This window comes from Heterocephalus glaber, unplaced genomic scaffold (genome assembly GCF_053883595.1).
Source record: "Heterocephalus glaber isolate CG9 unplaced genomic scaffold, H.glaber_assembly_v1.0 deba00000809, whole genome shotgun sequence".
NCBI lineage: Eukaryota > Metazoa > Chordata > Mammalia > Rodentia > Bathyergidae > Heterocephalus > Heterocephalus glaber.
The window spans coordinates 2,915,521-2,930,546 of record NW_028258163.1 but is presented as its reverse complement, the minus strand read 5'-3'; the positions used below and the strand labels follow the sequence as shown (position 1 = coordinate 2,930,546).

At 42.6% G+C, this 15,026-nt stretch overlaps 1 protein-coding gene across 1 annotated transcript in view; it reads right to left on the bottom strand.

Moving 5' to 3' along the window:
* Positions 1-14,023, bottom strand: part of Ehd4 (EH domain containing 4) — a 75,429-nt gene extending 61,406 nt beyond the window's left edge. The window contains exon 1 of the mRNA XM_004861635.4: positions 13,690-14,023. Within this exon, the coding sequence (XP_004861692.1) occupies positions 13,690-13,925 (236 nt within the window). The 5' untranslated portion in view covers positions 13,926-14,023. The remainder of the gene's footprint in view (positions 1-13,689) is intronic.
* Positions 14,024-15,026: the final 1,003 nt, after the last annotated feature.

Sequence of the window (15,026 nt, the reverse complement as noted above, 5' to 3'; positions counted from 1 at the left end):
TATTACTAAGGTTGAATATTAGCTAACTATTACTAAGATTGAGTAATAACATAGATGTGAAAGAAACTTAATAGGAAGTACAACTTGCAGAGCTCTGTGGCAAAATATTGCTTTCTTGGGGTTTTTTTAGTACTGGGGATCGAACTCAGGACCTTGTGCTTGCGAGGCAGGCATGGTGCCACTGAGCTAAATCCCTGGCCCCAAAGTATTTTTTTAATTTATTTTTAAATTGGGACTGAGTTTAAACACATTTCAATTTCAGATAAGCATTGGGATGTCTCACATAATGTATTGTTATTGATAATACCTATCTGAGCCTCTATTTCACTAGGACAGGGACTGGAAAGAAAGGGTTAGTCTTTTCCTCTGATTTGTCCTGAGCCCAAAATGATTTTTTGAAAGCACTTTCCATTACTTAAAGTATCTTCCTGCATAATACCAAGATATGGAACTGGGAGAAGGGTCGAACACTTATCACTGCTAAAGTCAAAATGGTCCAGAACACACTCTTATTTCCTAGCAAATTTGCATCACCACAGCCTCCAGATATCACCCAACACTGGGCTCTTCTGACACTGTGTTGTAAAGTGCGTATGCATCTCATGCATTCACCTTGTCATTGTGTCCTCACTGTTGTTGGAGCATGCATTTTATCCTCAGACATGTTCCTATCCACTCCTCTGTGAATATAATTTTTCTTTATCAAATTAGAGAGTATTTAAACAATTTTGCATCTAGATTTTTTATCACTAGTTTTTCCTCATAATCATTAAAAATTCTTGAGCCGGGGATTTAGCTCAGTGGTTTCACTGCCTGCTGCGCAAGGGTAAGGACCCGAGTTCGATCCCCGGTACCAAGAAAAAAAAAATTCTTCAAAAATATGATTTTCAATGGCTGCTTACTACACCAAAGTGAATTTTATTTTATTTTTATGAAGATATTAGGGATTGAAGCCAGGGCCTTCACACAGAGCTATATTTCCGGCCCCCTTTTATTTTTTTATTTTTTGAGGTAGGGTCTTGCTAAGTTGCCTAGGCGGGTCTTGAACTTGTGATCCTCTTGTCTCAAGCCTTCCAAAGTGCTGGGATAACAGGTGTGTACCACCATATCCAGCCAAATATTATCATTTAGTTTGCTATTTCCTGTTAGGCATTTAAATAGCTTCCATGTCTTGGGGCTGGAAGTATAGCTGAATGGCAGAGCACATACTTAGCATGTATGAGGAACTGGGTTTAATTCTACAACCAAAAATAAATAGCTTCCATGTCTTGGTATTATAAATAATGCTGAGATAAACATCCTTGAACAGGGACTGGGGACGTAGCTCAGTGGCACAGTACCTGCCTGGCAAGCCTGAGGTCCTGAGTTCGATCCTCAGTACAAAAACACACACACACACACAATCAAACAAACCATCCTTGAACAAATATCTCACCTATTGTAAAAATTTAATATTTAAATTACTGACAAACCAAGTTAAATCTTCATTTCCATTCTATTTATTTAATTTTGTTTTTTGATTTTTTTTCTCCCACCCCCATTTAAAAATTCTACGTCTCCCTCAAGTGTGAAACCTGTTTCATTTTCCTTTGGTTAAATCACTGACATACTATATCCAGAACTGGTGGTCAGGTGATGTTATCTGTGAGACTGCTGTGCCCACCAAAGGAATGGACATTAGCCCATAGAACCAAAGACCTGGGATTTGGGGCAGGGGGAGCCTCACATCGCTGACTATTTTTCCAGCTACAAATGGACTTCAAACCACTCAGGGCTGCGATGTGCTTGAGGCACCCTGCTGCCTCCCTGAGAGCCAGCCCCCGGGACTCCTTGTCCATGCCATTGCAGAAGGAGGTAAAGAAAGGGAGAGGAAGTTTTTGGAGTCGAAGCAGTTTCTTGCCATCCTGGCCATTTCCCCAGTCTTTCATTCACTTGTGTAATTAATACTTATTGCCTGTTTTTGATGTTATGACTTGTTATTTACGAATCTGATAACAGACTTTCTTTAGGTTATAAACTCTTTAATAAAGAAGTATTATTATAAGTGATCATTAGTATGTGGCTTATAGAACACAGAATTTTTCAAAGTTACTTCACTATGGAACCCTTTCTTCTCTGTGAATTTTTTTTGAGACAGGGTTTCATTATGCAGTTCAGGCAGCCTTTGAACTCACTATGTAGCCCAGGATGGCTGCTTTGAACTTGCAGCAATCCCCTTGCCTCGCCTTCCAAATGCTGGAATTACAGCTACGTGCTACCACACCTGGCTCCATGAGTATTTTAAAAATAGTAATAATTTGAAGGTGCATGCCTGTAATCCCAGCTCTTGGAAGACTGAGGCAGGAGGATTTTGAGTTTGAGGCCAGCCTGGGCTACATAACAAGACCCTGCCTCAAAAAAAAAATGTCTCAATGTTATTAATTTATAAAATATTCAACTAACAGCTAGTAAGCCTCTCCACCACCAAGTAGTGGGGATTGAAACCAGGGAGTGTGCTGAGCTACATCCCCAGCCTAGCCTTACCTAGCCTAGCCTGTCCTATTTTATTTTATTTTATTTATTTATTTATTTTCCCCCCACGAATTGAACTCAGAACCTTGTACTTGCTCGGTAGGCATGGCACCACTGAGCTATATCCCCAGCCCTGTCCTATTTTGTTTTGAGACAAGTTCTACCAAGTTACCTAGGCTGGCCTGGAGCTTTTGATAACCCTCTCTCAGCCTCCCAAATAGCTGGGATTAGCTCACCCAGAAGCAGGCTATTTTAGGGTGAAATAACAAACCATCACAATTAGAAGCTTGATGTATGGTTACTTCCCAGCACAATAAATACGAACTATAATCAGGGATGAAGTTATCAAGAATATAACATACAGATATGTACCTAGAAGATCTAAGAGAATTACTGAAAAGATGACAGAATAACATTTTTTAGTCAAATGACCAACTATAAACAAAAATGCAAAACTCTAGCTACCTTACTCACTAGCGATACCCAGTCAAAAAATGTTGAAGACAACATTAATCAGAGGTACCCAGGACCCGGAAAAGTCTATCAGCCACCTTTCTGAGATATGTAAAAAGTCCCTGTCAAAGCAGTGCTGAGCTCCTGCCAGCGAAGAGCACATACTACAAAAACGTGACTTAGTAATCTAATGCAATTCCAATACAAATGGATCCCGATGGGATTTCTTTTCCCAAAGTACTAACAGTGTAATTTTGAAGTTCTTCTCAAAGAATAACAAAATGATGGTTGGCAGTATCTGGAAAAGAAAGAAAAATGAGCCCAAAAGGGCCTGGAGCTGCCATTTGTTACAAATGTTTCAATATGACAGTATTTAAAATAGTATGATGCTGGCATAAGAATTCACAACAGTGTAACAGGGACAGAAAAGCCCCAACAGATCTAATACTTAGTAACAACCTCGAGGAAGCCTTATGTGACTGTAGGAAAAGGAAAGATTATTTAATAATAATTTTAAAAAGAAACAACTAATACCATTAAGACAAATTTTACTTCCAGGTGATTAAAGAGTTCAGTATTTAAAAAGATAAAGCCTATTTTAAAAAGAAAATATGAGGAACACTTCCCGAGTCAGGACAACCAAGGATTTTTCAAGCATAAAATAAAACTGGAACATCAAAAAATAGTAAATGAATCTGTATATGCAAATTATCACAAAAAGTTAAAAGATAAATCTTCAACTGGAAAAATACTTACAGTAGCTATAACAAGTCACTGTTATTGAGAAAAATAGTCAAATTTATCTATATGGAAAAGACCAACACTTCTAATGAAAATTTGGCAAAGTTCATAGACAATTCACAAATACAGATTACTATATTTCTTTTTAAAAAAAGAGCAAATTGAAAGAATACTTTTCCTATCAAGCTTTGTTTTTATGCTAATACTTAATTTTATTGACAGGTTAGTGAAATAGTGATCCTTGTACTTCTGGTGGGAGTTTAATTTGGAATAACTTTTCTGAAAAATGAATATATATATATGGAGGTAGATATATTTAAGAATATATGTTTAATATAAAACATTTTATATGTATGTATATTTATATGTATGTATAAAACTTTACTTTTTGATGCAGTAGTTTATGCTCAGGCTATTCTTTTTTTTTTTTTTCTCATCAATAGTATTTTATTCATGTGAACAGCTTTACAACAATGGTATCACTCAATTTGCTTAGCATATACTCATTTACCGCTAATTTTGAATAACACACCATTTATGTATTTTAAGTGACTTGTGTTCCATGGAGAATGATACTCCTTTAAAAACATGGGATATTTAGAAAATTAATGAACAGGAAGAAATTTTTTTTTTTTGGTACCGGGGATCAAACTCAGGTCCTTGAGCTTGCGCAGCAGGCGGTAAAACCACTGAGCTAAATCCCCGGTCCAGGAAGAACTTATTACAAATCAGAATTCTAGCAACCTCTGCTTACTAAAACTCTAATTTTGTTTTATATCTTTTGTTGTTATGTAATCATTACTGTTCATATCAGAAAATTCTCTTAAGATGATCAAAAGTAATCAGCTGACCGGAAATGCTGCTATTCCCTAGTTTTTCACTAGCCTACCTACCATAGAGGCCCACAACCCAGCAGCCTATGCTCAGGCTATTCTAAGATAAAAGCCAGATTTATGACCAAAAATGATCACTGCAATATTATGCATAATGGGATAAAATCAGAAAACAAATACTACAAGTTTGTACCACAGCATATGATTCAATAGTTATTTTTTGAAGTCTAATGACAAAAGAAAATGTTTATTATATTAAGTGAAAAAATCACTTTACTAAATTGTATTTATCTGCAATCCCCAGGTTTGTGAGCTTGACGTCTATGTTTTCATCTAAGTCACTGCTAAAAATGTCAGCAGACAGGGGTTAGAACAGGTGGCAAGCTCGCCCATGTCAGCCTCCCTTGTTGGGTTGAGGCTTACCCTCTTTGGGTCTGATGGTCCAACTGGCATTATTCCATTGAACCTTCAGAGAGCAAAGGTTCTCAAATGTTTCCTGGAGGCACTTGCTTAAGAATCACTTTCAGGGCCAGGATTTAGCTCAGTGGCACTGCGCCTACCTCATAAGCACAAGGTCCTGAGTTCGATCCCCGGTACCAGGCGGGGGGGGGGGGAGAACCACTTTCAGAGAGTCTCCCTTGAAGAGGGCACTCTGCCATCCCCTTCCATGCACTTTCAGCTCGGCTCATGCTCATCTTTAACCAAACCCATGGGAGGCTTGGGACCAGGTCCACTTTCTCCCCCCAGTGCCTGGCTGTTGAGGATTTTCTTTGTCTGATGCCTGGTCTCCCACTCAGTCCTCACCCCACCACCCTCTGGCTTCCATTACGGCTGCTTCCCGATGTGACTCTTGCCAAGGTCACCCTGACTCCTGATGGCAAAGGCACCGGCTCTGTTTCAACCCTTTTCCCAGAAGCATCTGATGCTGCTGACCACCAGTCTCTTTCCCTGGATTTTGTGGGGTCATCTGCTGCTTTGGGTGTCTATCATTCTGAGAGCCACTTTGCCCTATTCTTAGGCCAGGGGCTGGGAGACTGGCCACTTCCCTCCAGGGCTTCAAACCTTGCATCTAGGGATTAGCTCAGAGATGGCCATATTGAACAATAAGACTCCAGCCTGAGAGTTTTGCTAAAACTTTTGGGGAATAGCTTTGTTTCCACTGGGGCTGCTGAGCGGACAGAAAGTGGATCTGAAACTGGAGAGGGGCATATGGCCACCAAAGGGGCGAGTTCCCGAGTAGCAGCCAAGAGGGGCAAGGCAACTGAGCAACAGTGTGGCCCGAATGGCATCACTTGAAACCCTGGGTGTGCGAGAAGCCAGCACATTCTGATCAGTTTGATGAAAAAAATGTTCTTTCCACTTTAGCCATTTTCAGTTGGATTTCTGTCCCTTACAACCTGGAGAGCCCTAAGGGACCTCTGGGTCCCCAACCTACTCTAGCATTACTCCACCTCTCTGGCGACTTTCCCCCTAGTGTTCCCATAAGCTCTTCCTCCACTCACTTATCTTCAAATGTTAGTGTTCCTCAGAGTCCTGTCCAAGGCTTCTGGTGCCTGGACATCTGCCACCAACGGCCATCCTCGAAAGTAAGAATATTACCCAGGTACCCTTGTGGTCCAGACCCACATCTCAGCCCTCAGGGACAGCTCTACCTTGGTATCCACTTAAACACAACAGGCTTGAATCTAGTCTCATCATTAGGCCCCCTTCTTCCTCTTCATGGGTCCTCATCTCATGAATGGTTCTGCCTGCCCATTACCCTAGAAACCTGGTTCTCATTGGGCAGCTACTTCTGGTTCATTCCTCAGAGCTCAGCTCTAAGGATGCATTGTCAGGGAGGACTTTTTTAGTCCCAAGCCTGAACCAGCCTGGAATCCTATAATGGTCTGTTGAGTCTCTTCCATATTCCCATGAATCTAGCTTCTGCAACAGCTGTATCAATCTCTAAAATTAGTATCATTGGAATAAATGAACACTAGAGTCTGTAAACATGACCTTATATTATAAATTGTAAATATAGTCTATCCTTCTGTAAAAATTAAACATCTCAATATTTCAGAGAGATCTAGAGAGAGCATTGTACTTGGTACAGGAAGACTATGATTCTCAGAAGCTCCACCATCTGAATGGAGAGAAACGCGATTCAGCCCTCAGTGTTTCTGTTATGGGGTTTTTGTTTTTTTTAAAAGCATATGTTCTGGTTGGCTGGGTGTGATGGATCACATCTGTAATCCCAGCACTTAGGAGGCCGAGGCAGAAGAATTGCTATGAGTTCAAGGCCAGCCTGGGGTGCATAGTGAGACCCTACAGCTCCCCCCCAGAAACCCCTAATAACCCCCAAAATGTATGTACCAGGCTGCCTCACAGTGAGTGTCTTCATTTTCTTTCTATTTAATTACTCAGTCCAGGGATTTATTAAGGGAATGAAATCACACTTTGGGCCTACCCAGCATCCATTCTCTCCCTTTTCTGAAAAGTAAGAAAAGCATTCAATTTTCCAATACTTTGTATATTCTTCATCGGCTTCAGCCTTACCAGATGGTTCTTTGATCCTAGCTGCAAGTTCTTTCTATCTAGTGCCACCCTCACCTGTGGCAGGCCCTGGGAGCTCTCCTCCTCCTCCTCTGGGTTTTAACTCCTCCTAGTACAGGGCTGGGCTCCCTTCTACCTTCAATGGAAAGTTTTCTTTGAAAGAAAAGGAGGAAGCAAAATAACAGCCGAATAGTTTGTTTCTGCTTTTTGTTAATGTTGCAGCAGGATCCCAAGCAGTGGGCCATCTCTCACTCCCCAATTTTCTGCCTTGCTCCAATCATGCCTTAAAAGGCCCTTCTACCATGGGAGGCACTTCTGGCCTCTTAGCCTACTCTAGCTTCTTTACCCTTTGTACTGTCCATAAACCTTATTTGTATTTTGCATGTAGGTCCTGTCCCCTTTTCTTCCATTAACCACTATATTTAAATGTTAATACTTTAAGTTTTGAAACACAATTATGCAATCAAGCATTTTATAAGAAAATATTTTTCCTACTTCAAGCTAACCAAGCTAGAATAATGAACATGTTCACACATAGACAAACACAGGGGTAAAACCATAAAGAACTACTTGGTGCCTTTGTGTACTTCCCCACCTCCCAGTTTAGCCTTTAGTTACTTAGGCATCCATTTTTCTTTTTAAATCACTGCACATAGATGTAGAAATTACTTGACTGGCCGTATTGTAGAATTATGGAAATTAAATCATAGGCTTCTTAGTGTTGGAAAACTTGAGGTAGAAGAAATAAAGATAGGTAGAAAGGAGACAAGAAAATTATAATTTTAAAATTGTACTTTTATGAAAACAACTGCAGGACACAAAGTTACCCAAGAGTTACCCAAGGTTACCTGTATCTGTACTCCCCAGGCTTGTTTGTTTTTTCTTCCAGGCCTATCATACCTAAATCCCTAAGGGAAAGGGCAGTAGCCTGACCTTAAGATGAAGACACAAGATTCAAAGGGTCCAAAGAATGTTTTCAGGCCAAACATCTTAGGTCACCTGTCTTAAAGGGTGCCTCCAACAACAAACATATCCCCAAGCCCAGACCACAGGGTGCCTCACACCAGCACCGCATTACATTGTTTACTGCACCGGTGTACTAAGTTCTGAAACAGGATATGTAAGTCCTCCAAACTTTGTTCTTTTCCAAGACTGTTCTCGCATTCTGCATCAGTTTTTGAGAAATAATAATTTTTAAAAGGCAAACTAGGATTCTGATAGATACCTATTGAAGCAGGTGCGGTGGCACACGTCCGCACTATCAGCACTCCAGGAGGCAGGAGGAGTACAAGTTTGACCTCAGCCTGAGCAACTTACTGACCCTGCTCAAAAGAAAAAATTTTAAAAGGGCTGGGAGAAAAAAAGGGGGGGGGGGCTTGGGTTGTAGCTCAGTGCAAAGTGTAAAGGCCCTGGCTTCAATCCTTGGTACCAGAAAAAAAATCCATCGAGTCTGTAAATCAATTTGGCAGGTGCTGCCACTATAACATGTTTTCGAATCCATAGACACAGGATGATTTTTCATTTATTATGAATTTCTTTTAACAATGTTTTATAGTTTCCACTGAAGAAGTCTTATACTTCTTTTATTAAGTTTATTTCTAGGTATTTTATACGTTTAGATGCTATTATAAATGGAGTTATCTTCTTAATTTCTCTTTGGGATTGTTCACTGGCAATATGTAAAAATGCAAGTGATTTTTGTATACTGATCTCGCCTCCTGCAACCCTGCCAAATGTGTTTGTTCTGATAGCTTTTTGTTTGTTTTGGTGAGTCCCTTCCTTAGCATTTTCTCTATAGAAGATGTATCATCAGCAAAGAGTCTTACTTTTTTCTATCTGGATGGCTTTTTTTATTTTTGGTACCAGGGATCGAACTCGGGTCCTTGCACTTGCGAGGCAGGTGGCAGAACCACTGAGCTAAATCCCCAGCCCATCTTTTTTTTTTTTTTTTTTTAAATTCTATTTGCCTAATGTCCCTGGGTCCCTGCCCTTTTAAAACCTACATACTTTCTTGAGCAATTCCCTCTTTTTTCCTCATTAGAAGAAATCCTCTAAGGGCCAGAGGACAGGGTGTAGTAGGTAGGAGGAATCAAGGAAGTGAGGCTCTTAAAAGCCGGACGTTGCAATGTGTAGTTAAAACTGATTCAGTTGGGTCTCACAGCTCTCAGCGGGAACATCTGTCTTCATAGCTCTTCGATTCCGGGATTTTTCTGAAGGAATCTCTGAAATCTGTCTTCTCAAGGTACGAACACACCCTAGGTGAGCCTATATACACCCTTCCTTGGCTGTTACACAGTCTAGGATGATGCCGTCACTTTCCCCAGTGCCCATCTCTTCTTCCCTGAGAGTCAGGGGTAAGCTGGCCACCAGTTCCTACCACTCATCCTGTCTAATGGGGGAATAAAACAGGGTGACCACAGGGCTTTCAGCTGTTTGTGTTTACTGCAAAGAGACTGAGAGTATCTCCACCACCTCTGAAGCCTCCTTCTGGACCAATGCTGCGATCTGTGATCTTCGGGAGAGCCCACTAACCTGCTCTACTCATCACTAATGGCTTTGCTGAGTGGCTTTATAAATGGAGAAAGAGGTTCCCTTCCCTGTCAGTGCAGGACCTGTGTTGCCGGTGACCTCTTGGGATATGCAGGGAACCAAGTGGATAAGAATCTGTGACTGTGCTGGAGGCACCCCACCACCCCCAGGCAACTATGAGCTAACCAGGCTCTAAGCTAGGATCCAGGATGGCTGGCACCCTGCTCTCCACTCCAAGGGCCCAAATCTTCAGGACAGCTGCCCTTTTGTTTGGGACTTTTCTCCCAGGGGCTAATCACTTCTCTTTCCTGTCTACACCAACTTTCTTTGCACCCTTGGGGTACAAATGGTTCCAGCGCCTACTGACAAGTGGTCAATTTGGATCAGTCACCAGGAATTAAATCTCAGGGCCCAACTTAAAACTATGTTTAGTGACTCCATGAAACTTCTCCCCAAATAATAGACCAGAGAAGAGTGAGAATAACATGAAAAAAAGATTCCTATGAGTTGAACTGTGTCCTTCTACCTCAGGCTACATATGGAAACAGAGAAGGCCAAGCTGTCTCCGGGCTGTCACAGCTTCAAGGAGGGACTCCCTAATTACAAACAGGCAGAATGAGGCCCTCACGGCAAAGAAAACAGGAGGAAATGCCCAGGGTGCTGTGAACATGTCACCACTAAATTATAACAATGCATGCTCTTATTTGTTGTGTGCTTAACACAAAATCTCCACCCACTCTTGTACCATTTAGTTGTAAGACTTTTTTATCCCAGTACTAAAAAACTGGTATTACTAAGACCTTAAATGTATCATCTGTTTGCCACTTTTTGAGGAGCCAGTCACGGCAGTGTATCTACAGTTCATTTGAGGGTCCAAGGTGATAAGTTTAATACTATTTTCAGCTTATTAACAATCACCAAGTAAAACAAAGCATTTTCTTTGGTCTCCTTTCATATTCACCTTTCTGTCTAGAATTACATTTCAAGACACAGTGTATCTGCTTTGCTCAATTCATTCACAGTGTATCTACAGGCCTGGATTTAACATATTTCCTGTAGTGACAACTACTGTACTTTATTTGCAGGAATTATTTAGGTTACTGGAGTGAAGAAAAAAGAGGTCGCTACTTAAGAGAAAAGGCATGTATCCAAATATAGAGGCAGATTTCTGAACACCTGTTGAACATCAGATGACAAAGAAACTGCTAGAATTTTCAAAACCCCACACCCAAATCTTAAATGGTCAGTCACTTTGTTTCAACCGATAAGGGGTCTTAACCCCGAAAACCAGATATCCTTACCAAAGAAAGAGCTTTAAAACCACGGCTGCTTTAGAAATAAACAGCTTATTTAAAAAGCAATCTGTTTCCATGTAAATTATTTCTCATCGAAAGAAATTAAAGGAATAAAGATAGGAAAAGAAGAAGTTAAACTGTCATTATTTGCTGACGATATGATACTTTACATAGAAGACCCAAAAAACTCCGCCAAAAGACTTAGACTTAATTGACAGATTCAGTAGAGTAGCTGGATACAAGGTCAGCACTCAAAAACAATAGCCTTCTTGTACACAAATAACAGACTCACTGAGAATGAAATTAGGGAAACAATTCCTTTTACAATAGCATCCAAAAAAATGAAATATCTAGGAATCAACCTGACAAAGGAAGCAAAAGACCTCTACACTGGAAACTATAGCACTCTGAAAAAAAGAGATCCAAGAGGATACAAGAAAATGGAAAGACATTCCTCGCTCCTGGGTAGGAAGAACCAATACAGTGAAAATGGCCATACTTCCAAAACTACTATATAGATTCAATGCAATGCTAATTGAAATTCCAACAATACTTCACAGAACTAGAGAAAACAATCCAAAAATTCATTTGGAACCATAAGAGACCTAGAATAGCTAAAGCAATTCTAAGCAACAGAGACATGGCTGGGGGTATCACAATCCCCAACTTGAAACTATACTACAAAGCTACTGTGATAAAAATCAACATGGTACTGGCAAAAGAACAGACCTGAGGATCAGTGGAATAGATTAGAAGATGCAGAAACAACTCCAGACATGCTCAGCCACCTCATCTTTGACAAAGGAGCCAACCACCCTCAATGGAGGAAAGATAGCCTATTTAATAAATGGTGTTGGAAAAACTGGATTTCAACCTGCCAAAGATTAAAACTAGACCCATACCTATCACCATGCACTAAACTAAGGTCGAAGTGGATTAAAGATCTAAATATTAAGACAGAAACACTAAACTTGCTGGAAGATAAGTTAGGTAGAACTCTTGAAGACATTGGCAGAGGAAAAGACTTTATGAACAAAACCTCAGCAGCACGGGAACTAGCACAAAGAATCAACAACTGGGATCTCATCTTATTAAAAAGCTTCTGCACTGCAAAAGAAACCACCAACAGAGCTAACAGACAACCTACAACATGGGAAAATTTTTTAGCAGCTGTACCTCAGACAAAGGACTACTATCTAGAATATATAAAGAATTGAAAAAAATCAGACCCCCCAAATTCAAAGACCCAATTCAAAATGGGCATCTGAAATGAACAGACATTTCTCAGACAAAGAAGTAAAAGCAGCAAACAAATATATGAAAAAATGTTCAACATCACTGGTCATTCCAGAGATGCAGATGGAAACAACACTGAGATTCCACCTCACCCCACAAAGAATGGCTGCTATCAAGAAATCAACCAATAACAAATGCTGGTGGGGGTGTGGGGAGAAAGGAACCCTTCTCCATTGCTGGTGGGAGTGCAGACTGGTGCAACCACTGTGGAAATCAATACGGAGATACCTCAAAGAACTAGGGCTAGAGGTCCCATTTGACCCAGCTATTCCCCTGCTGGGTATCTTCCCAAAAGAATTAAAAGAATCATACCACGGTGATATATGTGCAGCCATGTTCATAGCGGCACAGTTTGTAATAGCTAAAACTTGGAAGCAGCCCAATTGCCCATCAACTGGAAACTGGATAAAGAAAATGTGGTTTTTTAATAAAATGGAGTACTACTCAACCATAAAGACTGAGAAACTGGAGACATTTATAGCTAAAGGGATGCATATCGAGGCCATCCTCTTAAGTGAAATAAATAGGACACACATGTGTAAATACCGAATAGTTTCACTAGTGTGAGAAACTGATAGTGTAAACAAGGGTTAAAATGATTAAAATGAATAACTGATAATTTGAAATAGGAAAAAAGGTCCAAAGACAAAGGAGTGAAGGGAGGGGAAGGGGAAAGGAAAAGAGGGAAAGGAAAAACTATGAGAAAAGAAAAAAAAAAAGGAAGTGAAATCTATGTAAATAGGGAAGGGCAGAGGGGGTGAAGGGTGCAGAGGTAATGGGGGAAAAAAAATAAGAACCAAGATACATCATGTACAGGTACAAACACCCAATGATAAATGTAAACGAATTGTATACCTAAAGTGTACCAATAAAAGAACTAAAAAAAATTATTTCTCATCAAAAGTCACTTCAGAGAAAGCTATATGATTTGAGCCGCAGGGCGAGTACAGTAATTGCTTCCGGGGACACAGCCATGACAAATATTTTCAGTTGTCAAGGGAGAGGGAGGAGGGAATGAAAGAAATGGAAACTAACAAATAGTAACACGACACTTCCCTTAGTTCCACAGGCTGGTGCGGCTACATTCTGCTAACTTCCTAGGGCCAGATGGTAAAGACCCGGCTGTGGACGAGGTGGACCCTGGGGAGGTGGCACCCGGGTTCTCAGGGCAGGGAGCTGAGCAACGCCCTCTCTTTGCACTCATTCATTCATACAGTAAAGTCCTGCCTGCCTTGTTCCACCACCCGCCCCCCCCCCGCCCCAGGCACAGCCCCTCTCCAGGAGAGGCCGATGACAGCCTCGCTGTCCCCCTTCCAGGGCCCAGGACGTGTGTGTCTGTGGGGGGGAGCGGGCAGGAAGGGGCCCTCGGAGACGCCAGCCGTGGGGACAGCCAGCCAGGCTAGGCGGTCGCGCCCGGGGCGGGGCGGGGCGGGGCGGGGCGGGGATCGGGGCTCCTCGGGAGCCGGGAGGACGCGGGTAGGCGGCGGGAGCTGCTGTACCTGATGAAGGTGGTCTTCCCGGTGCTGTACTGGCCCACCAGCAGGATCATGGGCTTGTTCTCGAAGTCGGCGTCCTCCAGCGCGGGCGAGTGGAACTCGTGGAAGCGGTACGCCTCCTCCAGCGGCAGCACCTTGCGCAGGTAGAGAGAGCGCAGGCCGCCCGTCACCGTCTGCACCGCGTCCGCGCCGCCTGCGTGTTCGCGCCCGCCCGCCTGCCGGCCCATCCAGTTGAACATCCTGCCGCCGGCCGCCGCCGAGCCCTCCCGGAGCCGCCCCGCACTAGAATCCGCACCGCGCCGGACCCTCCGCGCCTCGCACTGGGAAGCCTCGGCCGCATTCACCCTGCTCGCCTGGTCCCGCCTCCGGCGGCACCGCCAATCACCGACCGATACGTCACGGACGCCTGTTTAATATTCAGAAGACCTCTCTCAGGCCTTTCCTCATTGGGCCTCTGGCAGAGGGGGTGGAGGCGCCAGCCAATGGAGAGGAGGCTCTTAATGAATTATTGATGATGGGTCCATCCGGAGGGCGGGATAGGAGGAGGGTGCAGCCCGGGCCGGGTGACTCCGTCGAGTCACCCGGAGGGCCTCCTGCTGGTAGCCCAGACCCCACCTCTGGCCAGGTGGCGTCGGCTTCCGGGGAAATCTGAGCTGGCACGAACGAACTTTTGCAGACTGATCTGTCTCCTAGGACCTTTACTCGTTTCAAGCCTTTGAACGTCAGTGCTGGGAAGGAAAAATTCAGAAAGTTGATACGTTCTTCTGGGCTCTGGCAGGCCCCCCCCCCCCCCCCCCCCCGGGTTTACCGGTGTATCTAAGCGGACGTGAGCTCCAGTCTTCACGGGTAATGGTTCTCCGACCTGAGGCTGCCTCGACTGATCAACTGAAGGCCCTTTCTCCTTAGTTTGCTGTATTTCATTTTCTATAAAACTGAAGATTCATCCATCACTCTCATTATTACATTATTGTCAGTATTACAACCTAATTTCCAGAAACTGACATACAAGAGAGTTATTGTCACTTCCTAGCTTTGTCTTTTCCAGGTTAAAAGTATACTTGTCTTAGAGGTTGGCAGAAATGATCAGCCACCAGTTCCCCTAAGTTGTAGTTTTAGAGTATTTCTCAGCCCATTTCTTGGTGTGATCAGTGAGGCCAGTTGCCTAAGAATAACCCAAGCTGATTGTGGAAATGCAGATTCTCTGGCTGGGGATTTAGCTCAGCAGCACTGTGCCTACAAGATCTTGAGTTTGATCCCTGGTACCAAAAAAAAAAAAGCAGGTTTTTTGTCCTCATTCTGGAGCTACTAAGTTAAATTTTTTGGTACCTTTTTTGGGGGTC